Source organism: Ranitomeya variabilis, chromosome 1, assembly GCF_051348905.1.
Source record: "Ranitomeya variabilis isolate aRanVar5 chromosome 1, aRanVar5.hap1, whole genome shotgun sequence".
Taxonomy (NCBI): Eukaryota; Metazoa; Chordata; class Amphibia; order Anura; family Dendrobatidae; genus Ranitomeya; species Ranitomeya variabilis.
This window is the reverse complement of record NC_135232.1, coordinates 392,991,281-393,018,999: the sequence shown is the minus strand read 5'-3', so window position 1 is coordinate 393,018,999 and position 27,719 is coordinate 392,991,281. Positions and strand designations below refer to the sequence as shown.

Sequence of the window (27,719 nt, the reverse complement as noted above, 5' to 3'; positions counted from 1 at the left end):
GCCAGGGAGGCGTTTGACATGTTGAAAAGGGGTTTTGCTTCTGCACCAATTCTTATTCAACCTGATGTCTCTTAGCCTTTCATTGTGGAGGTCGAATGCGTGAGATGAGGTGGGAGTGGAGGATGTACTGTATTATTGCAAGGTGCGTCTCCAGGTAAATGGCAACCATGTGCTTACTTTTCAAAGAAACTGTCACAAGCAGAGAGAAATTCCGACATTGGTAATAGGGAACTCTTAGCTATCAAATGGGCTTTTGAGGAGTGGCGTCATTTTTTAGAGGGAGCAACCCACTCGATGATGGTTATGACGGATCATTAAAATCTGGTACACTTGGAATTGACGAAGCATCTTACACCTCGACAGGCAAGATGGGCATTGTTCTTTACCAGGTTTAAATTATGTGACTTATACGCCAGGGAACAAAAACGTTAAGGTGGATGCTTTATCCTCTTGCTTTCCTGGGGGAGGAGATAAGTGCAAACCAGTACCTATTTTTCAGAAAGGGTGGTGATGGTGTCTATATGCGCCGGTCTGGAACGAGAGGTTGTTGACGCTGAAGGGGACGCCCCTGCTGCCTGTCCACTTGGTAAACTATTCGTTCCGGTCAATCTCCGTCTTAGAGTCCTCAGTGAACATCATGATACTGTGTTGGCTGAAACTATTCGTTCTGGTCAATCTCCGTCTTAGAGTCCTCAGTGAACATCATGATACTGTGTTGGCTGGACATCCTGGGAATAAATCCACCGTGGATTTGGTTACTCAGCGTTTTTGGTGGCCAGGTGCTCATAAAAATGTTTGGGAGTATGTAGCCGCTTGCAGTGTTTGTGCGCATTCTAAGACTCCTCATACTCGTCCGTCGGGGGCTCTCCAACCATTGGAGATGCCCAGCAGACCTTGGATTCATTTGTCAGTCGACTTTATGACGGACCTACCCGTGTCGGCAGGGAACACTGTAATTCAGGTGGTGGTGGACAGATTCAGTAAAATGTCTCATTTTACTGCTTTACCAGCTTTGCCTAACGCCAAGTCCTTGGCTCAAATTTTCATCAGGGAAATAATTAGACTGCATGGGATTCCAACTGATATTGTTTCTCATCGAGGGGTGCAGTTTGTCTCCAAGTTTTGGATGGTATTTTGCACTTGTCTGGGGATCCATTTGTCTTTTTCTTCTGCTTTTCACTTGCAGTCTAACGAGCAGACTGAACGGGTCAACCAAAATTTAGAGATGTATCTCAGATGTTTTGTGTCTGAGAATCAGGAGGACTGGGTTACCTACTTACCGTTGGCTGAATTAGCGGTAAATAATCGTTGTCAGGAATCAACCGGTAAGACCTCATTTTTCAGGGCATATGGGTTTAGTTCTTTTAATTTTAATCGCCCTTCTGGATTACCAGAGGAGAAATGGTTTTCATCTTCCAATCCTACCATATGGCAAGGGGTTACTAATAATTTGAGAATGATGGGTTCCAAATATAAGAGTGTGGCTGATCGGAGACGTTTGGTGGGTCCGGACCTGTGTGTTGGTGACTTGGTGTGGTTGTCCTTTAGGAACATTAAGATTAAGGCTCTGTCTTGGAAACTGGGCCCCAGGTTTATCGGTCCTTATATGATCTTGGCCATCGTCAATCCCATAGCATTTTGCCTTGCTTTACCATCTTCCTTTAGGATCCATAATGTTTTTCATTGTTCGCTTCTCAAGATATATGTGGCATCTGCAGTAACATTGCCTCTACTAGCTTCTCCTGTCATTATCGATGGTAATCTGGAGTTCCAGATAGCAAAGATCTTGGACTCTCATCTTGTTCGTTGGTCGCTTCATTATCTGGTACATTGAAAGGGATATGGTCCTGAGGAGATGATGTGAGTACCAGTATCTGATGTTCATGCGGCCAGACCGGTTCGGGCTTTTCACATGGCACACCCTAATAAACCTGGCCTTGAGGTTTCAGAGGTCCCTCGTAGAAGAGGGGGTACTGAATGGCTTAAATAAAAGCAAAGTTTTAAAAATATTTACAAGTTTCCTCCCTGAATTCATCCTTCCTTTTTGATGTTCATGCTGCAGCTGCTCTGGCTTCATTCGTGCATGGAACTCCATGCTCCACACCCTGTCAGGTGAGCTGACTAACCTTGGTGCAGAAATGAACAAGAACCAGCAATTCAGGCGTTGTTTTTTTTATGTTGTCCTGTGTGTAGTATAACAATATTCTTGGGGTCAGTAAGATAACAGCGGTACTACATTTACACAGTTTTTTTAATATTTTGCCACTTTTTCACAATAAAAACTGCTTTATAGAAAAAATAATAATTTTTGCATTGCTTTATTCTGGGAGATATAACTTTTTTATTTTTCAACTGAAATTTTATTGACATTCATCTTTTTGATCACATTTTATTACACTTTTGGTTCGGCGGTATGATGATATAGTATAGTTTTTTTGCCTCGTTTTTTTTTATAGTGTTCCCTAAGGGGTTAACTAGGACTAGGACAGTTTTATAGGTTGGGTTGTTCCGGAAGTGACGATACCAAATACGTTTACTTTTTTTGTTTAGATTTTTTCATAAAGATATTTATTTATGGGTACAATATATTTGTATTTTTTTAAATTATTTAGTTTTTTTTAATATTTTGACAATTTTTACCCCTTTTTTTTACTTTGTCTCACTACGGGACTTTAACTTTCTGCAGTCTGGTCTTGTAAAACACAGTAAAGCAGGAGCTTTGTTATGATCTACAAACTGTCAGCGGCGCTGCACTGACAGACAAACGTGCTACAGCATGCTCTGAGCATGCTCTGCGATGACATCGCAGGGGCACCGATCGGACCGCTCCCTCACTCTTCTTGTCTGCTAGATACTGCAGTTGATTTATTTTGATCATAGTATTTAGGGAGTTAAAGTGCCAGGAGCGGTGCAGGCACCGCTCCTGCACCGAGTGCTGGGTGTCAGCTGTCAGAATCAGTATAGTGTGCAGCTTGTTGCCTAGGCTATCAGACACCATTTAGTCCCAAACTGGCAGGTCACCTAGGTAAGGATGGTGCGACACGAGCAGGTTTGATGCTTTCGAACCTGCTCAAACCACTCTGTAGATGGCCATTTCACTGGATCCTGACAGCCTCCGAGTCCCTGTGCTGAGAGAACAGTTCAGATCAACAGTGTGACCATGTTGCTGTTCTGAACTTCTAATCTTCGGCATAGTAGTAAGCTGGGGGTTGGGAGACCTTTAGGGGTCTCCCGCATTATACGCAGGTTATACTCTCTGCATCTACCTGAATGGTAAGTAAGCTGAACAGAGCGAATATACACAGTATAATGCAGCTGCTTCATTATCAAGATAATCTCTACATAAGAATTTTACTCTAGGGAAATCATACTAATAAGCTGGCAAAATGATGATTTCACAACATGCCAGTCTCACCTTAGAGGACATGATATTTTTTACTTCATCATCTGAACTCTGCATCCCAGCAATATCTGGATTACTTGAGCTCATGGTCCTTGACTGGGTCAGTTTAGGGCCAACAGTAGTAGCAGAGGTGCGGCCAACCGTGTTGTAACGTATGTCTGTCAGATTTCCACCTGCAGAATAAAAATGCAGCAAAATGTTCAAAAAAGTTGTAGTTTACCATAAGGAAAGAGAGGTAGAAAAAAAATATGGACAGACTGATAGGTGGAGAAGATGGCTTTCCACCTCTCTGACAGTTCCTGATGTTTTATATGTGTGAAAATGTACTGTGTTTTATTGTGATCCTCCTGTTAGGCTGCAGCCCCTCCTATTCAGGTGTGACAAGGGTTAACTGTTGGGCCAGCCCAGAGTTGGGGAGAAGCAATGGGGATGTTAGTTTAAGTTTCTATAGTCAGTTAGGAAAAAGAGAGAAAAAAGTTGGGACACCATCAGAAAGGTGATCTTCACCAGGTGTGCGTGTAGGCGAAGAAAGCAGAAAGCTCAAGAAACACCAAGACAAGAACCAAATAGTGGCAGCGGTCTTCAGTAAACAGACCAGTCTGGGAAATATTCAGCCAGGAGCTTTTGGGAGATCCCTAAGGCTGGGTTCACATTACGTTATAGGCAGTCCGCTAACGCTGCCATTAAGCCCTATGTCGGACGCATTGCTAGCGCACGCCCAAAATGGGCGTGCGCTAGCGATGTGCCGTCATTGAGTGACGGACGCGGGCTGCAGCGTTTCCGGGTCTGTCACCGCTAGCGCAGATAGAGCAGCCTGTTTAACGCATGTGTTGAACGGGCTGCTTTAACGCAATGTGAACTTAGCCTAAGAGACTCTGAGGAACATACAAGTGTGAACCAGGTCAGGAAAACAGAGTCAGTAAGACTGGGGGCACATTGAGTAAGGTGATAGCAAGTGGCACATCGTTACTCGGTGGCCAAGAAATGGGCTGGATGATAGTGGTCAAAGGAACAAGCACATCTTAAAGTGGCGCTAACCAGGAAAAGAATGAAGGTTCTCGACTTAACCTGCAGTACTATAATTAGGGCTTGTGCACACGTTGCAGCATGTCAATTCTCTGTGCATTTTTGCCAGCGTTTTTCACCATTGACTGCACACAAATCAGTCAAAAAACGCAGGGCAAAACCACACATTTTTGCAGCTGCGATTTCCTACCAAGAACAGCAGATATTTCTGCATCCATTTACTCAACGTGTGCACATACCCTTATTGTCACGGGTTTACTGCGACAGAGAGGAGCCAGAAGACTGCAGTGTCTGATTTCTCCTACTCCTGCACTGATTAGAAGCACTTCACCTTCATATTAAATGGTGCAAGTTTCTTTTAGCAGGAAGTTTTCCTGTGTTTAGGCTCTCTGCTGTGCACTGTTAGCCACTCCCATTTCCTATATAAACAGGGTGCTGGCTAGCACTCATTGTCAGAGCAAGCTTATGCTGCATGGCTGAATGTTGTTGTTGGTTGTTATTGGAGAAGGTGTTTAGTGGATTTATCTGTGACTGTTGCTAGGTTTTGAGTGTGTGATTGTTCTCCTTTCTTCTCCAACTTTGGTTTAACTCCATCCTCCACTCCCCGGTGCATTCCTCTGTGTCTGTGTATATTTGTATGTTTGGTATTATTTGTTAACCCTGTTCGTATTACCTTGTTAGTCTGGTTGGTGTATTACGGTACACTACTACTCCCCTATTACCTAGGTGGGGGAAGAGTACAGACTGAGGGCAGATTCAGGAGCTAAGGCAAGGTTCGTGGCCCTGGCGTCTTCATCATCAGAAGTAACCCAGGGAACATGGTGACACCTAAGAACAGAGTCGTGACACCTATGTTCCCTATTTCAGCAACGGTGACTCTGCTCATATCTATTGGAAATGTACCACTGTTTTGTGTAAAGGAACGTGACAACATTATTTCCTGTTACTCCATAGGCGTAAGCCTGATTGCTAGTAAAAATTTGTTGTATTGGACTGGTCTGGTCTCCTTGTTATGGGTTGTCACAGAGCCAATACCACGCTCTGCGTGGCTGACCAGAATTGGGAGGTGTTCTTAACTGAAACATTGCAGCACACACCCGTTTTTCTGTAGTGGGCCGTAGGCGTGGAAATCACAACTCTCGCCCATGGCTGCCTCCACGAGCTTCGTTACAATAGATAGACAGATAGACATACAGATACATAAATAGTACCATAAGATATAATGTCATAAAGACAATGCAGTACTATATACAGATACACAACCTTTAACATATACACTGGACAAAGTAGAAACTAATTATCAGTAAGCTCAAGAAAAAGGGGGGAGGCAAAAAGCCAAAAACGAAAATTAGAAAGTCCATATAAAAAAATACAAAACTTTAATGAATATAAATATACATAACAGGTATGGATTGACAGGGGTAAAAATGACACATGCATACACATCAAAAACATGCAGGGGGCATGTGAGACCATATGGCAAGTTAATGTTGTTATGGTCATATAAACCATTGACTAGTGGTATAAGTAATTAGCTATAGTAAGCCTTTGGGGTGAAGCGGATACAAAGCAGTTTAACAATATAATTTAAAAAGAGTATTGTCACTCATTACCTGAATACACCCACAGAGGTCCAACGGTGCACCCGCCCGCCCCAACGCACGTTTCGGGATAGCTCCTTCTTCAGGGGGTGTATTCAGGTAATGAGCTACTATACACTTTTTAAATTATATTATTAAACTGCTTTGTTACCTCTTCACCCCAATGGCTTACTATAGCTAATTACTTATACCACTAGTCAATGGTTTATATGACCATAACAACATTAACTTGCCATATGGTCTCACATGCCCCCTGCATGTTTTAGATGTGTATACATGTCGCATTTTAACCCCTGTCAATCCATACCTGTTATGTATATTTATATTCATTAAAGTTTTGAATTTTTTGATATGGACATTCTAATTGTTCTTTTTGGCTTTTTGCCTCCCCCTTTCAGATTGATAGATAGAGAAATATGGATAGACAGACAGATACACTGCACTGTGACCTACAGTAGCTGACATCAGTGGTTTAGAAATCACTTGGATTTTTGGAAAACAGAATAATGTGCATATAGGAAAGTCTAGAATTGCAATAATTACTTTCCTCCTTGTACACCAGTACTGACCAGGTATTCACACGCTGTATTATCTGGCTAGTCTATTCTTCGTGCCTAGCACATGACTACAATTTGGAGTACTAATAGAATCTGTCATAAAAAATCAGTGTAATCATCCAGATACACAGACAGTTTTGGAAAATGTGGTGCTAGCTAATATTCAGCAGAACAATAAGAAAACTGACTGTGATGGGGACACATTACCTGCTATATACATGTCCTTCTGAACGTCTGGAAGGCGGAATATGTAATGCACATACGATGCCAGTAAGCAATTTCTTCCATGCTGGTCCTTGCTGAGGTCTTTACTATTATGAAGGCTACTCACTATGGAAACCGCCGATTCAAAGGTAAATTGGGAAAAGGTGACTGCAAAAATAGAATACAGCTATTTTATACACAGAATAGTACTGCCATCATCTGGCAGAAGAATGAAATGCAAAACACATTTTGATGTCCATACAGCAGCTAGAGAGGAATTTTTGGAACAAAAATGATATTTTTAATAATTTCAATGACCACATCTATAATGTTTTAATTACAGTTATAACTACAATGCAAGCTATTAGATTTAAAAAGTAAAAAACAGTATGTTCAGATAAAATGATATTCATAAACTCCACTAATACTTTAGCAATATGGGCTATGATTTAAAGGGAATCGTCAGCAGCAATACATCCTCCCCCCACAAACTGAACGCTCCTCCATTATTGAGAAATCAGTATATGAATTTATATGCAAATGAGGTTGGCTTAGTACCGTAAGGTAGATCTGACTTCTCTATCACTCCAGCTCTATTCTCCACCCAGCGCCACTTCAGACAAATGCTATCCAATGTTTTATCGGATTGCAGCATTGTGCGAGTGGCTCCGCAAATTGGATCACGTGCATGCACACAAAATTTTTTAGCAATCTGATCAGATCCTCCTGTGGTACTGAAAAATCTCAGTGTTTAAGAATCAAAACAACTATGAAGTGATAGACCAGGTATAGTTACAGTGTGGTGTCACAGAGTGTTAAGGTGAACAGTGTGTAAAAGTCACCACCGCTCTTGTTATTCAATATCTGCCAAGTTCATAACATCCTGTGTAGAGATGAGCGGACCCCTGGATGTTCGGGTCGGGCCGAACAGTTAAAAAAAAAATTTGGGTGCCAAAATGCGACCGTCCAGGCTGAGAACCACGGAGTCTGAGAACCACTTTACTGTTTGGGTTTGCCCATCTCTAGTCCTGTGTCATTAACATCAGCTCAAAAACTTATGCCGGGAGGTTCATGGTATGGACTACCATGGGCAAGCAGCTGAACGTAAGCTTCGTATCAGTAAGAACAAAGTGTCGGATGTAGTGGTGCAACAAATCATGGCAGTTTGTTGGATATGTCAGGAAAACGTTACCTCCCTGACTGCTCTTTACCAATTGTAAAGTTTTGTGGAGGAGGGATAATGTTATTGAGTGGTTCTTCAAAGGTTGGTCCCTTAGTTCCAGTGAAAGGAAATCTTAATGCTTCAGCATGCTAAGACATTTTGAACAATTATACAACTTTGTGGGAACAGTTTGGGGAGGGCCCTTCTCTATTCCATCATGACAACGCACTGGTGCATAAAACAAGTTCCATAAAGGCATGGTTGGGTAACTTTGGTGTTGAAGAACTCGACTGGCTGCACTGAGTCTCCACATCAATAGTGTATGTGTTTTGCAGGATTTCAGAATCCCTATAATCTGTTCACAATAGCTAAGGGGTCTCTAACTACAAGTTGATTGACAGAAAAATATTATATGTAAATGTAATGTTTTGTATTCACATGTTAATAATAAAAAAGTGAGCCATAAAAGGGTAATTCTGAAGCTGCTAACGTACTTTTTGTTTCCACCCAAAACCTTTTTAAACTGATCAATAATTGAAGCAGACAAAAAAGGTAATATACCATTATTACAAACATACTAGATGGCACATTTGCTTACAATCTAAACATATGCTTGGACACATCTGAACTATGCGGACAAGGAAAACCCAATTTCTGGAGGACAGAGAATCAAGACTGGTGGAGGGCTAGGTTTAGTCTCACAAGGGGTTGTCTAGTTGGGATAAACACTTTAATTTCCAGCACTCACAGCCACCGAGTTCCATGAGGGTATTTCCTAACAATAAAGTAGAATGTTTGATCTTACCAGTTTGCCCTCCAATCACCATTGGCTGTACAGTAAGATGAAACAGTTTGTCCAAAACAAGATGGAGGAAAAGCACCAATGGATCTAGTCTGGAGGAGCTCAGCTGAATTATGCTCAGTTTAAGTTCATGTTCCAAGGAGTTTTCTGGGATCTTTTGATCCAAGACTCGAATTGGGAAAGTCACGGGACCTTCCAGTGCATGGCAGAGAGTGAGGAATTTCTCCAAGTGGCTGTCCTGACAACAGAAATACAATATTTAGAAGGTCCTTCAAAAGCCATGGGTACTACCGTGTTATCATGAGGTGGAATACTGTACACATACTAAATATGATGGGAAATAGGACAACATTACTAGATAATTGGCTCTTGAGCCTGTCATGCGGCTCTCCCGTTTTGACTGGTGCATATACCATATACTTGCATAATACTTTGCATTTATACAGTTATAATGTCTATGACAAGGAAGAAACTTCTATTTTTTTTTTACAAACAAGGCCAGAGTTCTGAGGCAGAGAGGTCCATACATGTGCACAACCACAGAGGGTACGGCAGAAGCAAAATCTGGATCATATGGATGTGGCACATAAAACAGCATGTATGAATAAGATGAAAGCAAGAACGCATGGTCCCTTATCTGTACAGATTAATAATCATGAAATCAGCAATCACAAATCTGTAATTGTCTTTTTATATATCCATTTGAGTTCATATTACAGAGACATAATACCTGGGCATGCACTGAAGATACGGCTTGCATTTCCACGTTAAACACCCCCTTGTGCCCATCAACCCATTTAATAGGAATCGGCTGAGCTGGTAATTTCTGTAAATGGTGCAAACAATATAAACACACATGAATTAGAGTAATCAATCATTAATTATCACCTACTGACCAGCTGTTAGATGCACTATCGACGATCTGAAGTATATCATTCAGTGTGCATAGGATGCCATTGGTCTTGGCAGCACAGGTACTGTTTACACAGGAAGATATGCTGCTGAAAAGAATGATCTTTGGTGAAGAACAAAAGATCATTTCACCCAAAGAACAAGTGTTTTGCTCATTCGTCAGGGGATCAGAAGTCTGTATAGACTGCGCAACTATCAGGAAACAGGATTTCCTAGGAACACTTGTTCATGAGAATTGTGCAGCGTAAAAGGGCCTTAAAGGGATAATCCCATCTTCAAGATCCTATCCCAATATGTGGTAGATGTAATAATAATTATAATATTAGCAAATACCTCCAGTTAGAAATGTAGTATAGTTCTTCTGATAAGCCATGTCGCTTACCCCTCGTGCAGGGCATTGTAGTACCTTAGATATCCATGGTTACAACCACTAACTGTGACTATATGAGTGGTCGTAACCATGAATACCTAAGCTACTGCCATGCCCTGCACATGGGGAAAGCGACATAGCGAATCAGAAGAACTCTACAACATTTCTAATTAGAGATATTTGCCAATATTATTATTATTACACTATGTATTGGGATCTTAGAGATGGGAACATCAGTTTCACTTTATTAAAATGATTTTCAGACAATTTAGCAGCATATTAAATAACATGGTCTCATACATTCACTTACAAAACATTCCTGTACAGGTTATCTTCTAATGGACATTGCTACACCTAGAAAAACAAGGCTTTATGGGATAAAAACTTTGCCATAATTAAGGCAAAAAAAATATGTTTCCAGTTTTTAGCCTGAAGATCTGTGTTTAGCTTTTGAATGACCAGGTCATCGAAATTCTTTAGCCACATGCTGTGCTCACCTGAACACAACAAGGAATTACACAGCCATAAAGAATGGACCATGGTGGAAGATTCGCAGCTCTTTGTTTGCAGGTATAAGACTTCATTGAATAGTGGCTCCTAGGTTCCCTTCTCCTTTGCCTATCTTCCCATTGTATACAGATTGGAGGCGGCTGTGAAGACAGAATGGGGGTGTCGTATAGCGCAGTGCTGGATGAATCAGAATGAACCTGACATGGAGATTTCTTGCAATATATTGACTAAAGAAAGGTGTTTTACCATCAAAACTAGTGTCATGTATAGATAGGAGATAATTACTTTAGTAACTTGCTACTGCTGCAACCCGCTTGGTACTGTTTGCACCCTAAAAAAAACTTACTAGTCTTCAGGTGACCGCCATTGCACATGGAAATATTATGTACTATATAAGATACATTTTGGAGACCTTTGGGAACACAAACATGACTGCATTGGTAACAAGTTATGTGGTTGTAGAAATATAGAACTGTATACACATGTGGACAAAATTGTTTCTACCCCTCTTTAATGACAGAAAAACCCACAATGGTCACAGAAATAACTTGAATCTGACAAAAGTAATAATAAATAAAAGATCTATGAACATGAACAAATGAAAGTCAGACATTGCTTTTCAACCATGTTTCCACAGAATTAAAAAAAAAATAAAACTCCTGAAATAGGCCTGGACAGAAATGATGGTACCCTTAACTTAATATTTTGTTGAACCACCTTTTGAGGCCATCACTGCAATCAAACAATTCCTGTAACTGTGAGACTTCTGCACCTCTCGACAGGTATTTTGGTCCACTCCTCCAGTTGTCTCATGTTTGAAGGTTGCCTTTCCCAGACGACATGTTTCAGCTCTTTCCAAAGATGTGCAATAGGATTTAGGTCAGGGCTCATAGAAGGCCACTTCAGAATAGTCCAATGTTTTCCTCTTTTTAGCAGACTTACAGCAGGAGTCTGTGCACAAGATACAGAAGGACAGAGGGGTGAGAGGGGAGCGCTGTGGTGAGCTTACCTGCAGGAGCAAAGGACCTGAAACACGTGACCACTGGGGGAGGGGCCAGAGCCAGATGCCGAAGAGCGGCGATGACTGGTGAAACTGGAGAGTAGTCTGAACGTGCTGAAGTGAAGCCAGGTTGTAGATGAAGTACTAAAAAGTGAGATGCTGAGAGTGGTCAGGACGTAGAAAAAGGTCAGGTAGATGTACTGTAGATAGCGGTGAAGTACAAACGGGGCAGACAGGAGATTAGTAAGAGTACCAAGCCGAAGGTCAGAGCCAGAAACAGATGTAAGGAACTAAAACACAAGAAGAGTCTGGGGGCGGTTACCTTCTCGGCTCTGTGCCTGGAACCATTGAGCTGTGCTGCAGGTTCCCCAAGGGGCAGACTTAGAGACTGGGACAGGAAGGAAGCGGGCAGAGAGCGGGAAAGGCACGCGCGCAGGGGACAGAGCAGCGTGAGCAGCGGTCAGAGCAGGGTGCAGCTGCGCTCCAGGAGAGAGAGAGCTCCCGGTCTGAGGACAAATAGAGGGAGACTGCCCAGAAAGACTGCATCTTGTGAGTACATGAAAGCGGACTCTGCTGTGACTGGAGAGGGACGCTTTGAGACCCGTGTAGAGACATTGGCCCGTGCAGAGACTTCGACCCCCTGGTCCCCGCAGTATCAGTACAGAGACTGTGATTCCTGGTACAGTGACTTAACAGTGTAGAGCCCCTGATTCCTGGTACAGAGACTTAACAGTGCAGAGCCCCTGATTCCTGGTACAAAGACTTAACAGTGCAGAGCCCCTGATTCCTGGCTGTGCTGTAAAAGCTAAAGACTCAGAGCCTGTGCATACCACATTAACACCTGAATCCCCAGGCAGCAGGCTCCTAGAGACTACTCAGCCCACGGACAACAGAGGGACGACAAGTGCCACTGTTTCTCGGCGCCTACGTTGGAGAAGACAACCCTTCAAGCAAGTCCTCATGAGACTGATAAGTGTTCTTTTCTCAAGAAATCCTGCTTAATTCTGTTATATTGTTTGACTCCCATATTTTTGCACTGTTTTATTGCTAGTTATTTTCCATTGCTTCCTCCCTGCGAGGAGAACCTGATTTGTTATGATCCGGTGACCTTGGAGCCGCATGAGACTTTCTCAGGAGTAGGTGGAACCTGTACTGACCGCAAACCCTAAACTGTCACCACAACTAGAAGTAGCCGTGGGGTGTACCTAACACATCCTAGACACCTCGACACAGCCGGAGGACTAAATACCCCTATAGATGGAAATGGGAATTCTATCTTGCCTCAGAGCAGAACCCCAAAGGATAGGCAGCCCCCCACAAATATTGACTGTGAGTATTAGAGGAAAGACACACGCAGGCAGAAATCAGGATTTACCAAAAGAGGCCACTCTAGCTAAATAGGAAAGGATAGGACAGAATACTAAGCGGTCAGTATTAAAACCCTAAAAATATCCACAGCAGATAATACAAAAATTCCACCATCTAACTAAAGACATGGAATGTATATTTGCATCTCCTGAGAATCCAACTTGACTGAAATATCCAAACACAGTCTAAGCTGGACAAGAAAAAACATTGAATAGTACTGAATTGTAAAGCACACAGCATGTGTGCTGCAGAAACAAAACCAGACACTTATCTTAGCTGATTTGGCAGCAGGGCAGGAGGAACCAGACAGAGATGCAAAACCTCCAAGAACAATGGACAACTGGCAAGGGCTAATGAATCCTGCACACCTAAATATCCCAGTCAGAGCTGCAATCAGCAGGGACACCTGCCCAGGATTGCAACCCAGGGACAACTGCATTACTATCAACAACCACCAGAGGGAACTCAAGAGCAGAATTCACAACACTGATTCCTGTTATTAAACCCCTCAACTGTTGGTCTGTCTGTTCCGTGGTGACATACTCAGTACCTGCATACTATTACACAGACAGTAAGCACGGAATCACAAAGCAATGCACAGAACAAGAACACGGACCGGATCATACACGAAAAGGAAAACTGACTACACAGTATGCAAGCACACCAGGGGGGTCAGATATACAGCCAGAACAGATGTATCACTGACAGAGATCCCCAGATGAAGGTGGGTAAATATAGCCCTCCCCATACAAAAAAGGAGGCTATAAAAAATTAACCCTGACAGGACAGGGAAGGAAACCATGACAATAGTCTTGAGATTTCATTGTACCCTGCACAGATTCTAGACACCCTGTGCCAGATGCAGAAAAGCAGCCCCAGAACATAACAGAGCCTCCTCCATGTTTCACAGTAGGGACAGTGTTCTTTTCTTGATAGGCTTCATTTTTTCGTCTGTGAATATAGAGCTGATGTGCCTTGCCAAAAAGTTCCATTTTTGTCTCATCTGTCTATGGGACATTCTCCCAGAAGCTTTGTGGCTTGTCAACATGTAGTTTGGCAAATTCCAGTCAGGCTTTTTTATGTTTTTTTTTTCAACAATGGTGTCCTCCTTGGTCGTCTCCCATGAAGTCCACTTTGGCTCATACAATGACGGATGGTGCGGTCTGACACTGATGTTCCTTCAACTTGAAATTCACCTTTAATCTGTTTAGAAGTTTTTATGGGCTCTTTTGTGACCATTTGTATTATCCGTCTCTTTGATTTGTCATCAATTTTCCTCCTGCGGCCACGTCCAGGGAGGCTGGCTACAGTCCCATGGATCTTAAATTTTTGAATAATATGTGCAACTGTAGTCACAGCAACATCAAGCTGCTTGGAGATGGTCTTATAACTTTTACCTTTAACATGTTTGTCTATAATTTTCTTTCTAAGCTCCTGAGACAACTCTTTCCTTTGCTTCCTCTGGTCCATGTTGAGTGTGATACACACCATGTCACAATACAGCACAGTGAGTATCTGTAGCCCTATATACAGGCCCACTCACTGAATCCAAGATTGTAGACACCTGTGATGCCAGTTAGTGAACACACCTTGATTTATCATGCCCCTTTTGTCACATTGTTTTCAGAGCTACCATCATTTCTGTCCAGGCCTACTTCATGAGTTTCATTTTTTTTTTAAATTCTGTGGAAGTATGGTTGAAAAGCAATGTCTGACTTTCATTTGCATAGATCTTTTATTTATTATTAGTTTTGTCAGATTCAAGTTATTTCTATGACCATTGTGGGTTTTTCTGTCATTAAAAGAGAGGTACCAACAATTTTGACCACGTGTATATAAAAGAAAGTGCAGTCATGTAGTATGTACCGGAGAACCTACCGCAAGGGTGCAGATATATGAGCCTGCCAATAATGTATCTAAGTTTCTAGTCCTGCACCCTCTCTCTACAGATATATGATATGATGCTTTACAAAGTGAACTCTCAGTCCAGTAGTACAGGACAATACTTTCTAATAACCCCTTAACCCCCGGGCCATTTTCTGTTTTTGCATTTTCTGTTTTTTGCTCTCCTTCTTCCCACAGCCATAACTTTTTTATTTTTGCGGTCAAAATGGCCATGTGAGGGCTTGTTTTTTATGGGACAAGATGTACTTTTGAACCACACCATTGGTTTTAACATATCATCTACTGGAAACATGGGAAAAAACATGCTTTACAAAGTGAACTCTCAGTCCAGTAGTACAGGACAATACTTTCTAATAACCCCTTAACCCCCGGGCCATTTTCTGTTTTTGCATTTTCTGTTTTTTGCTCTCCTTCTTCCCACAGCCATAACTTTTTTATTTTTGCGGTCAAAATGGCCATGTGAGGGCTTGTTTTTTATGGGACAAGATGTACTTTTGAACCACACCATTGGTTTTAACATATCATCTACTGGAAACATGGGAAAAAATTCCAAGTGTGGTGAAATTGCAAAAAAAAGTGCAATCCTACAGTTGTTTTTTGGTTTGTTGTTTACCATGTTCACTAAATGCTAAAACTGACCTGCCACCATGATTCTCCAGGTCATAACTAGTATAGTTTCTTTTTTAAGCGATGAAGAAAAATTCCAAAATTAGTTAAAAATAAAAAATGGCGCCATTTTACGAGACCCATATAGTCTACTATTTTAGTGATCTGAGGCTGGGTGAGGGCTTATTGTTTGTGTGCCACACTGTCATTTTTATTGATATAATTTTGGTGTAGATACAATGTTTTTATCGCCCATTATTGCATTTTATTGCAGCGTAGCGCCGAACAAAAAACGTAATTCTTGCGGTTTGACTTTTTTTTCTCGTTACACCGTTTAGCAATCGGGTTAATTTTTTTTATATTGATAGACTGGGCGATTCTGAATGCGGCAATACCAAATATGTGTATATTTTATTTTTTTATTGTTTTATTTTGAATGGGGCGAAAGGGGGGTGATTTGAACTTTTATATTTTTTTATTTTTTAAAATATTTTTAAACACTTTTTTTTTTACTTTTTGCATGCTTCAATAGTTTCCATGGGAGACTAGAAGCTGCAGTACTTTGTTCGCCTCTGCTACACACAGGCGATGATCAGATCGCCCATGTGTAGCAGAAATACTCACCTGCTATGAGCACCGACCTCAGGGCGGCGCTCATAGTAATCTGGCAATGGTAGCCATAGAGGTCGGCTGCAGACCTTTAGTTGTCATGCCAACCAATCGGTGACCCACGATCATGTAACGGGGTCACCGATGGGTGGAGTCAATGACGCACTTCCAGTAAGCTCGAGTTAAATGCCACTGTTAGAGATTAACAGTGGCATTTAACTAGTTAACAGTCGTGGTTGGATCACGATTTCACCAGCAGCAGGTGTGGGCACATGTCAGCTGTATAGATCAGCTGTCATGTGCCCGGAAAGGTGCGTGCCCAGTGGCGGAACCCACACCAAACGGGGAATCCAACATGTGAGTGTTATTATGGCACATGTCGGAAAAGGGTTAAAGCCTTCGGGAAATATAAGACCAGATATTATTCTAATGTGGATGTAATAGGGTTTTAAAAAAATGGGCAGATAGTTGGTCATGTATTAATAAATAATTTCCAGTGTACTGGCATATCTTACACTGATCTAGCTCTGCCAACTAGATTTTTTAGCCTTCTAACTATCTGCACAAGACCACAGCAGCAAATCACTGGCATCAGAAGTGATGGTTGCACAGTCCTTCCATAACTAGTGATTCCCAGCCGGTGATAGGCTGCAGTGGTTACGTTAGTAGTCATAATGTCATCACTGCAGCAGCTAACAAAGTCCAGCAGGACAACCAGATCAGTAGCGCAGGAGCAGAGTGGAATTTACGAGGCAAGTATACTATACGTCATTTTGCTATTTTATCCTATCTAATGCTATTCAGCCATTAAAACAATCCTGGAAGATTATTTTCACTTATTGGCCTGTATAGACCATAACAGCTTATATATCCACCACAACCAGCCATTGCGCTACAGGACAATCCTGTTCTGAACTTCACAGTCCGACAAACCAACTGTGACAACAGTTTCCATATGGCTGGATTCACACATGCAGTTTTGATACTGTTTTCTTAAACCAAAGGAAGGAAAAGGATACAGGAATGATTGACTTCTTTTTTCTTTGTACCCACTCCTGGATTTGGCATAAAAAACTGTGGTAGAGCTAAAGAAGAGATTTATTATTAATGTCCCTCAGCTCGATCTCGAGCCATGGCGACATGATGAACACTCTGTAGGAAGATCGACCTTGTGCAAGCCTAGATAGGTCCACCAGGGTCTTCTTCACGGTTGTCTTGATTGTATCAAGCCATCAGGTAGCTGGTCTTCCTCTTCGCCTTGGTTTCTTCTATTCTTCTGACCAAAAATCTGTCATCTATACCTTTTTTTTTTTTACATTATTTAAAAAAAACTGCACATGTGAATCTGACCTAATAAACACTGTGTGCCTCTGAAAACTGTAGAAATAACTGAAAAGTTCACCTAGTGAGAAACCTGAAATCGGACCCCTGCTCTGACATATATGGTGGGTTACCTCTGCAGAATGCATCGAGTAGTTAGCGGGCAGCTTCTCAGTGGCCACAGGGAGGCAGTAATATCCTGTCTGAAGCCGATCATTTATTAGGATTGGTAACCACTAAGGAAGAAACAGGAATGAATGTATAACAGGTAACAAACATAACATGGGATATAGAGCATAATATCATGCATAAAACATCACTTACAGAATATCCCAGAATCGTTTCTACTGACGTGCCAAGTTTCTGCTGGCAGCTGATATGGTAAAATGTGAAGAGGAGGTGGTGCTTTACTGTTAGCTTTGCAGGTAGTTTGATTTTAACTTCTTCATAGAAATCTGGGGTCCTAAAAATGAAATATTAAATACCTGAGTTGTTGATCAGCAGTATACACAATAATGTAACCGCATAACTGATACTATCGGCTACTGCTCATCAAATTCATGACGAGCGGCGGTGTTCGCTATGCCACAAATTTTGCTGCAGCAGGGGCTGGAGTAGGATTTGTGGCAAAGTGCACACGAGGGTTCACACCACGCATCTGGCGCTCCTGACGCGTGCACCTCCCCATGATTCAGGATCGTCTTTCTCCATCACACTCCCTTATCAAGGTGAAGATATGCATCAAGATGATGAGTAGGTATCCTTCGGACTAGGAGGTGCAGGTATATTATAGGGTATAACTACTGGTGTAGATGCAGGTATACTCGAGTGCTATAGGGGCATACTCTTGAGGTGTGGATGCAAGTATACTTATCGTTCAATCTTTGTTTATTAAACATAACAGAGAAAAAAAAGAGAACATTCATACAGTCATAAACCGTAGAGAACATTTCAAATTATAGTATGAGCCCCGATTGAGTATTTTCACGATTTCACTCAATAGTCCACAACTTTTTGTAGTAAAACTATCAGTAGCTGGATACAGGACTCTGTTATTATTCCAATTGCACTTAAGGTATTTAGAAAGTCCTCCGTATCTGTTAAACTTAATACATAAGGGAACAAACTAGTAGTCGTAGCAGAGCAGTAAATAATCCTTTCAGCCAAGTCACTCAACCCTTATCAAGGGAAGAGGGTGCAAACCTTAATGTAAAGCAAGTATACTTATGATGTACAGATGCAATTAAATTCAAGGGGTATGGATACATGTACAGTTTTTACATGTAGGTTAAATGGGTATTCCCATTTTGAAGATCCTATCCCAATATGTAGTAGGTGTACTAATAATAATATTAGAAAATACCTCCAATTAGAAATTTAGAATTTTTCTGATTCACTATATCTCTTTCCTTATGTGCAGGCATTGCAGGACCTTAGGTATACACGGTTACGACCACTAACACCTAGCTAACTGTCACTGTATCAGTGGTCGTAACCATAGATATCAAAGGTCCTGCAATGAATGCACATAAGGAGAGAGACATAGCAAATCAGAAAAACTATACTACATTTCTAACTGGAGGAATTTGCTAATATTATGATTACACCTATTACATATTGGGATAGGATCTTGGAGATGGGAATACCCATATTAAGGTAGCTGCAGTCATATTCATGGGACAGTGATATCTTTGGGGTATTAGTATCTGAAGACTCAGGAGGTATAGGTGTACCTAATAATACTTACACAGTAAAGGAGAAAATACATTTGTAGGCAATGGGTATATGTATATTCATGAGTATAGGTTTTTGAACCACTTGTTTATAGGACCAATAATACACACCTTACCAAGTTACTCTTCATTTTGGGACCCTTAAGGAACTACTGAAGTTACATATGCCAACCGCGGATAAAATGTATGAGAGAGTATTAAGAAAATAGACATTAGATACATTTTCAGGCCATGTGCATACAACTGCATTTTGATCCTTATCATGCGGATTCTAAATCTAGTGTTCACCGCTTGCTGTGGGACCTTACTGTACCTCCATGTATTTCTGATTATACATAGAGGTACACAGATTTTTTCTCCTAAATTCCTGAAAATTATGGAATACTCTACTAGTTCACACACATTAGATCACACCTTTCCTGAAGAAGCCATCCCTTGACTCGACCTTTACATCGCTGCTTCGGTCTGCCTCCAAACTTCTCGAAAAGCATGTCCATGCTGAACTTTCCTCCCATCTCTCATCAAACTCACACTTTGCCAAACTACAATCTGGCTTCTGTCCCCACCAAAACTGCACTAACCAAAATTACTAACGGCTTACTGCTAAAGCTAATGGTCAATTCTCTATAATCCTCCTTTTAAACCTATCCTCTGCCTTCGACACAGTCGACAACTCCCTCCTAGTACAAATCCTCTATTCCCTTGGCGTCAAAAATCTTGCCCTCTCCAGGATCTCCTCATACCTCTCCAACTGCACATTTAGCTTCTCCCACTCCCACACTACCTCCTCATCCTACCTCTCTGTTGGTGTCCCCCAAGGCTCTGTCCTCGGAACTTTATTCTTCTCAATCTACACTTTTAATCTGGGACAACTCAAAGTCCCATGGCTTCCAGTTCCATCTATACACTGATGATACTCAGAACTACCTCTCTGGTGCAGATGTCACCTCTCTGCTGTCCAAAATCCTTGAGCGTCTACCAGCCGTATCCTCCTTCTTTTCACACTTCCTAAAGCTCAATGTTGGAAAAAACTGAACTCATAATCTTTCCTCCATCTCACCTATGTTCCCTAGCTGATCTATCACAAGAAATTATATCACGCTTTCCCCTGTACCACAAGTCCACTGCCTCGGAGTTACCCACAACTCTGCCCTGTCCTTTTAACTATACATCCAAGCTTTTGCCATCTCCTACCTCATACTAAAAAATATTTCCAGAATTTGTCCTTTCCTCAACCCTGAATCTACTAAAATGTTAGTGCATGCCCTCATCATCTCCCTCCTTGACTACTGCAATATCACCCTCTGTGGCCTCCCTGTGGTCTCTCATCACCTCTTCAGTCCATCCTTAACTCTGCTGCCTGACTAAACCATCTCTCGCCTCGCTATTGCTCTGCTTCTCCCCTCTGCAAATCACTTCATTGGCTCCTAATTCCCCAACTTATCCAGTTCATACTACTGACATTGACCTACAAAGTGATCCATAATCTGTCTTCTCCACATATCTCAAAACTAGTCTGCCACTACCTTCCAACGTGTAATCTCCGGTCCTCTTAAGACCTCCTTTTCTCCTCCACACTTATATCTGCCTCACGCAATTGCCTTCAAGGTTTCTTCCGAACATCTCCAATACTCTGGAATTCTGTGCCCCAACACGTTCGACTATCCGCCAGTTTCGGAACTTTCAGACGGAACATGAAAATGCATCTCTTCAAGCAAGCTAACTGCCTGAAATGACCCTGCTGCCACCTCACTACTGTGAGGTGGTCACTACAGCCTGCAATAACCACGATGCCTCCTCCCCACCACTGAAGCTACTGCAACCCACCCCAACTACTGTCTCATTCCCCATTATCCGTCAGACTAAGACTTCAAGGGCAGGGCCCCTCCCCTCTGTGCCAATCTGTCATTGTTAGTTTGTTCACTATAATCTATATTTGTATTTTGTATGTAACCGTCTCTCATGTACAGCACCATGGAATGCTCTTAATAAATAAATAATAATAATTAGTTTGCATTCAGACGTACGTACAAATTAGACCGAAATGCACGGAGTGGCCATGAGTCTCCAAATCCGAGCGTTACCGCTTCATTGAAATATATAAAGCTGCAGTCAAGCTGCTGCAGTGCAATACAGCGCAACCTCCACCAGGGGGAGCTTGAGAGGAAAGTGAGACTGCACACACAGGGCAGCAGAACAGACGCCACCAAGTTGCGAGAGAGTGGTCAGACAAACTGAGTCAAAGCACGAGATAGCACGACAGAATAAAAGGATTAGATAGATGGATAGTAAGGATGTAGCAAAAGATCAGTAATCCAGAACGGGCAATATACGGTACAATATGGACAAACCGTACGGAGTCAATAGCCAAGCCAGGAGGTCAGAACCGGAGAATCAAGCAGATAAAGAAAGAGTGAAACGCTGAGAATAGGGCAGACAGAGGGAGTTAACAGACACAGGACAAGTCAGGGTTCACAGCAGGACAAATCAAGAGCTATCAGGACGGTCAGGTTCACACGCCGAAGGCAGAACTATAGCTGACACTGCCAGCAAGATTCATGGGAGCTAAGTAGCAAACCTGAACCCAGAATGAGGCAGAGCAACATTAACTCTTGACATGATCCGTCCAAAAAAGGGCAGACAGGAATAAACCCTGGAACGGATAATGACAGCTGCCATGCTCAGGTCGTGAGATACATGGCCAGTCATGCTTAGCGGTCCAATCTCACAACAATTTGTATGGACAAAACCAAAAAACTGAGCCGATCACACTGTGGCCATTTCACAGACAAAACTCAAGAAAAAAACAAACATGAGCATGTATCCTACAGCAAGTAACTAGTAATAGTATATGTAAATAACATAGGGTACTGTCACGATTCCACCCCTCAGTGTGTCTGGGATGCAGTTACTGACAGCTCTGCTGTCCAATCAGGTACAGGGGCATGCTGAAGCTGTCAGTACTTTAACAGTTCAGTGTCCAGTCTGGTGCAGGGGCGGGCTGAAATGTCGGTGTTTTGATTGATAGCTCGACTGTCTAATCTGAGACTGGGAGGAGCTGGCTGTCTCCAGATATTCATTATCCCAGGTGATTGCTCAGCTACTTAGCTGGGCTGATGATCTTTCATTGCCTGACATTAAACCTTGTTCTGACCTTCTGTCTGTTTAACCCTTTTGTTCTGATCAACTATCTTCCTGGTATTTTGACCTCGGACCATTACCTGACTACATCTTTGTCTCTTCCCTTTGTTTATAAAGTACCCTCCTGGTTTTTGACCTCAGACTCCTTGACTATCCCAACTCATGGCTTGTCCGTGAGAAGTGACTCAGCGTCACAGAAACTAAGTTAACGCTATCTTGATTAAACAAGTATAAAAGTCATCCCATTATGACAAGGTGTACCCATCAGGATGATCTTGTCCTGCCTCAAATACCTTACATGTGTCGAACAGTGTAATACATGTACTATTACTATTTATTGATGTACTTGCTGTTATTGTCCTCTTCTTCGGTTTCTATTTGTATGGATGCACCCTCAGAGTATTTCCTAAACTCCAGTCTTCACAGCCCCCCAACAGATCAGGTTTTCAGGATTTCCTTAGTATTGCATAGGTGATGGAATTATTATCAAGGCATCAGAAATTGCTGCAGGTTCTCTCACCTGTGAAATACTAAGGAAATCCTGAAAACATAATCTGTTGGGGGCTGTGAGGACTGGATTTTGGGAAACATTGCTTTGTTACATGCCGCAGTTGGCAAGAAAAACACTGTGATACAAAGTGTTTTTATCTACACTTTTATGAGTTTTTGCTTGAGCATTTTCCTCATTCACTTGTATGGGTGAAAAAAGTTGCAAAAACGCTGAAAGACTTGACATGTTACAGATTTTAAAAATCTACAAGGAAACAATAAGCAGAATATGCATGACATTTTAGAAATCTCAATCACTTTACTGGTACTGCAGAGTGCAGCGTTTTTTTACCTTTGAAAAACGTGCAGAAAAACTACAGCAAAAACGCAGAGTGTAAACAAGCCCTAATAGAGGTAGTCTTCCATCTGGTGAGGCTTTATTGTGATGAAGCTGTAGTTGAAAATGTATCAGTCTATACTGGATTTCCATTATAGCTTTTTCTTCCTGAACCTCTCCCTAAATCTTGAGCACACCTCAATTACACAGAATGTTCCACAGCTTTGTTGACTCTGTTGGAGGGATATTTATCTAGTATCCTGTGAATGTCTCATTTGTTACACAACAATAATAGAAAATAATTAGAATTGATTTCTGCAATGCTAATGATAAGATCTAATCAGAAAAGAACTGTGGGAAATCCCACTGGTGACATTTGCTGTGGGGGTATTGACATGTTCACTATTAGTAGTCTAGGTACACATTTATACTGTAGTTTGTATGGTAGAGACATATGATAACACAACTTTCTACTGTGAAATTAAAGGGGTTGTCCACTATAACCCCAAACTATATTCCCTCATGTAAAATAATAACAGCCTATACTCACCTCTCGTGCGGGCGCTGTTCCATGACATATTAGCGTCATGCGAGCTCAGGAGACCAGGGCCCGACATCGGGAATATAGTGATTGAGAAGGCATTGTCAGAGAACTCCATGGTTGGTGGGAGACACTTAAGCCCCAATTCATTATTGTCTTAGAACCATTTTCTCTCCAGAAAAAAGGCACATACAGTGATTCTCTGTTTGTGTCTTATTCACTATTTAATTTGAACCCTTTCAAGAAGTTAACTTTACTTGGTTTGGCCTGCTTTTTTTTTGTTCCCTATGTGGGTGCGGTTTTCCTTAAAAGGGTTGTCCAGGCTTGGGATGAAAGTCTGCAGGAACTCTATGTGACTGCAGACTTTTGAATCCTTACACCAAGTGCACTACATGCTGTCCAGATACTGTTGTGCCTGTGACAAGAACAGGCATCAATGTGAGCACAAGTATACGATTTGTATTAATCCAGTCACATGCCGACTAGACGTGCTCGCCCTTACTCAATTCAATTGCATTGAGCAAGGCAGTGCACGTTTAGTTGGAATGTGGCCAGAAGTATGCGAATTGCATACTTGCGGTCACGTGACCACCCACTTTCGCTGTGGCACCGGAAAATCTTGAAAGCAGGTGGTGCAAATGCTGTTAGGTATCAGAAGTCTGTAGTCACATACAGTGACTGCATACTTTCATTCCAAACCTGGACAACACCTTTAACTCTTCATTTGTAAATTCTCTAAATATTGCAACATTTCTGCACAATTGTACTTCAGTTCCTCACTGGAGTATAACAAATGTCTGATTTTATTTGTGAGAAGTTGAAGATTGACGCACCACATTATAAAGGGTTATACAACTTTTTGCTCTAAAAAGGTGCAAAAAAGGTAAAAGACAAGAAAAAATAGAATCTTTGATTGTATGCAAAATACAAGGTGGGCCATTTATATGGACACACCTAATTAAAATGGGAATGGTTGGTGATATCAACTTCCTGTTTGTGGCATATTAGTATATGGGAGGCTGGGAACTTTTCAAGATGGGTGGTGACCATGGTGGCCATTTTGTAGTCGGCCTTTTTGGATCCAACTTTATTTTTCCAATGGGAAGAGGGTCATGTGACACATCAAACTTATTGAGAATTTCAAAAGAAAAACAATGGTGCTTGGTTTTAACGTAACTTTATTCTTTCCACTTTTAAAATGTGTTCAAAGTGCTGCCCATTGTGTTGGATTGTCAATGCAACCCTCTTCTCCCACTCTTTACACATTGATAGCAACACCGCAGAAGAAATGCTAGCACAGGCTTCCAGTATCCATTGTTTCAGATGCTGCACATCTCGTATCTTCACAGCATAGACAATTGCCTTCAGATGACCCCAAAGATAATTATGGGTGTCAGGTCCGAGCATTCCTACATGAACAGTTTCCTGGAAAGTGGAGTGGTCGTCGTGGGCCAGTTGAATGACCACCAAGGTCTCCTGATCTGACCCCCTTAAGGTACCGTTACACTAAACGACTTACCAACGATCACGACCAGCGATACGACCTGGCCGTGATCGTTGGTAAGTCGTTGTGTGGTCGCTGGGGAGCTGTCACACAGACAGCTCTCTCCAGCGACCAACGATCAGGGGAACGACTTCGGCATCGTTGAAACTGTCTTCAACGATGCCGAAGTCCCCCTGCAGCACCCGGGTAACCAGGGTAAACATCGGGTTACTAAGTGCAGGGCCGCGCTTAGTAACCCGATATTTACCCTGGTTACCATTGTAAAAGTAAAAAAAAAACAAACAGTACATACTTACATTCTGATGTCTGTCACGTCCCCCGGCGTCAGCTTCCCGCACTGACTGTGTCAGCTGTTATGGTTTCCAATGGCAAGGAAACATCAGAAGCATAGAATAAACGGACAAGCTCTCGGGTGATGGAAACTAGAGCTGACCGCGATGCTAAACCTACACACCACACTAGAAGTAGCCAGGGGGCATTCCTGCGTTGTCTCTAGATGCCGCGCGCCAGCCGGAGAACTAACTACCCCTGGTAGAAGAAAACACAGTCCTGGCTTGCCTCCAGAGAATGTCCCCACAGGAGATAGCAGCCCCCCACATATAATAACGGTGAGAGCAGATGAAAAGACACACGTAGTATGAAAGCAGATTTAGCACAGAGAGGCCCGCTAACTAAATAGCAGAAAGATACAACAGAGGACTTCGCGGTCAGCTGCAAAACCCTTCAAAACACCATCCTGAAATTACCTTAACTCCTGTGACAACTCATGCCACTGGAGTGGTAATTTCAGCCCAACAAGAGCTTCCAGCTGCAGAGATTCACATAAGTGCAAACTGGACAAAACATACAAAAATAGACTTAAGGACTAAAGTGTCCAACTTAGCTGAGCAGAAAACTGGGAGCAGGAACATGCAACAGAATCACTCTGGATACATTGATGGCCAGCATTAGAATGACTGAGGAGCAAGGTTAAATAGGATACTCCCACATCCTGATAGGAACAGGTGAACTGAGAAGGCAAAGCTTGCAGGACACCAGTACCACAAGAGACCACCGGGGGAGCCCACGAACCGAATCACAACAGTACCCCCCCCTTAAGGAGGGGGCACCGAACCCTCACAAGAACCACCAGGGCGATCTGGATGAGCCCTATGAAAGGCACGGACCAAATCAGAAGCATGAACATCAGAAGCTGTAACCCAAGAATTATCCTCTTGACCGTAGCCCTTCCATTTCACCAGATATTGAAGTCTCCGTCTGGAAACACGGGAGTCCAAGATTTTCTCCACCACGTACTCCAATTCACCCTCAACCAGCATAGGAGCAGGAGGCTCAACAGAAGGCACAAGTGGTACCTCATACCTCCGCAATAATGACCGATGGAAGACATTATGGATAGCAAAGGATGCTGGGAGGTCCAAACGAAAAGACACAGGGTTAAGAATTTCCAAAATCTTATAAGGACCGATGAACCGAGGCTTAAACTTAGGAGAAGAGACCCTCATAGGGACAAAACGGGAGGACAACCACACCAAGTCCCCAACACGAAGACGAGGACCAACACGACGATGGCGATTAGCAAAACGTTGAGTCTTCTCCTGGGACAACTCCAAATTGTCCACCACCTGCCCCCAAATACGATGCAACCTATCCACCATGGTATCCACTCCAGGACAATCCGAAGACTCCACCTGACCAGATGAAAAACGAGGATGGAACCCTGAATTGCAAAAGAAAGGGGAGACCAAAGTGGCAGAACTGGCCCGATTATTAAGGGCAAACTCAGCCAACGGCAAAAAGGAGACCCAGTCATCCTGATCAGCAGACACGAAACACCTCAAATAAGTCTCCAAGGTCTGATTAGTACGTTCCGTCTGGCCATTTGTCTGGGGATGAAATGCAGACGAAAAAGACAAATCAATGCCCATCCTGGCACAAAACGCCCGCCAAAATCTGGACACAAACTGGGATCCCCTGTCGGAAACGATATTCTCCGGAATACCATGCAGCCGAACCACGTTCTGAAAAAACAGGGGCACCAACTCAGATGAGGAAGGCAGCTTGGGCAAGGGCACCAAATGAACCATCTTAGAAAAGCGGTCACACACCACCCAAATGATGGACATCTTCTGAGAAACAGGGAGATCAGAAATAAAATCCATAGAGATGTGTGTCCAAGGCCTCTTAGGAACAGGCAAGGGCAACAACAACCCACTAGCCCGAGAACAACAAGGCTTGGCCCGAGCACAAACATCGCAAGACTGCACAAAAGTACGCACATCCCGAGACAGGGAAGGCCACCAGAAGGACCTAGCCACCAAATCTCTGGTACCAAAAATTCCCGGATGACCTGCCAACGCAGAAGAATGAACCTCCGAGATGACTCTATTGGTCCACTCATCCGGCACAAACAATCTACCAGGCGGACAACGATCAGGCCGATCCGCCTGAAACTTTTGTAAAGCACGTCGCAGGTCTGGGAAGACAGCAGACAATATCACCCCATCCTTAAGGATACCCGTAGGTTTAGAATCACCAGGGGAATCAGGTTCAAAACTCCTAGAAAGGGCATCCGCCTTCACATTCTTAGTACCTGGCAGATACGAAACCACAAAATTA

General features: G+C 42.5%; 1 protein-coding gene across 6 annotated transcripts in view; it reads right to left on the bottom strand.

The window, feature by feature from the left end:
* DOCK8 (dedicator of cytokinesis 8) overlaps window positions 1-27,719 on the bottom strand; it is a 259,998-nt gene that overhangs the window by 103,732 nt on the left and 128,547 nt on the right. For 4 of the 6 annotated variants that reach the window (XM_077249094.1, XM_077249095.1, XM_077249098.1 and 1 more), the window contains 7 exons: window positions 17,680-17,818; window positions 17,490-17,591; window positions 10,535-10,687; window positions 9,486-9,581; window positions 8,759-8,993; window positions 6,795-6,959; window positions 3,416-3,576 (listed from right to left, as the gene is read on the bottom strand). In XM_077249094.1, the coding sequence (XP_077105209.1) occupies window positions 3,416-3,576; window positions 6,795-6,959; window positions 8,759-8,993; window positions 9,486-9,581; window positions 10,535-10,687; window positions 17,490-17,591; window positions 17,680-17,818 (1,051 nt within the window). The remainder of the gene's footprint in view (window positions 1-3,415; window positions 3,577-6,794; window positions 6,960-8,758; window positions 8,994-9,485; window positions 9,582-10,534; window positions 10,688-17,489; window positions 17,592-17,679; window positions 17,819-27,719) is intronic. The other 2 variants (XM_077249096.1, XM_077249097.1) reach the window with 1 other exon arrangement.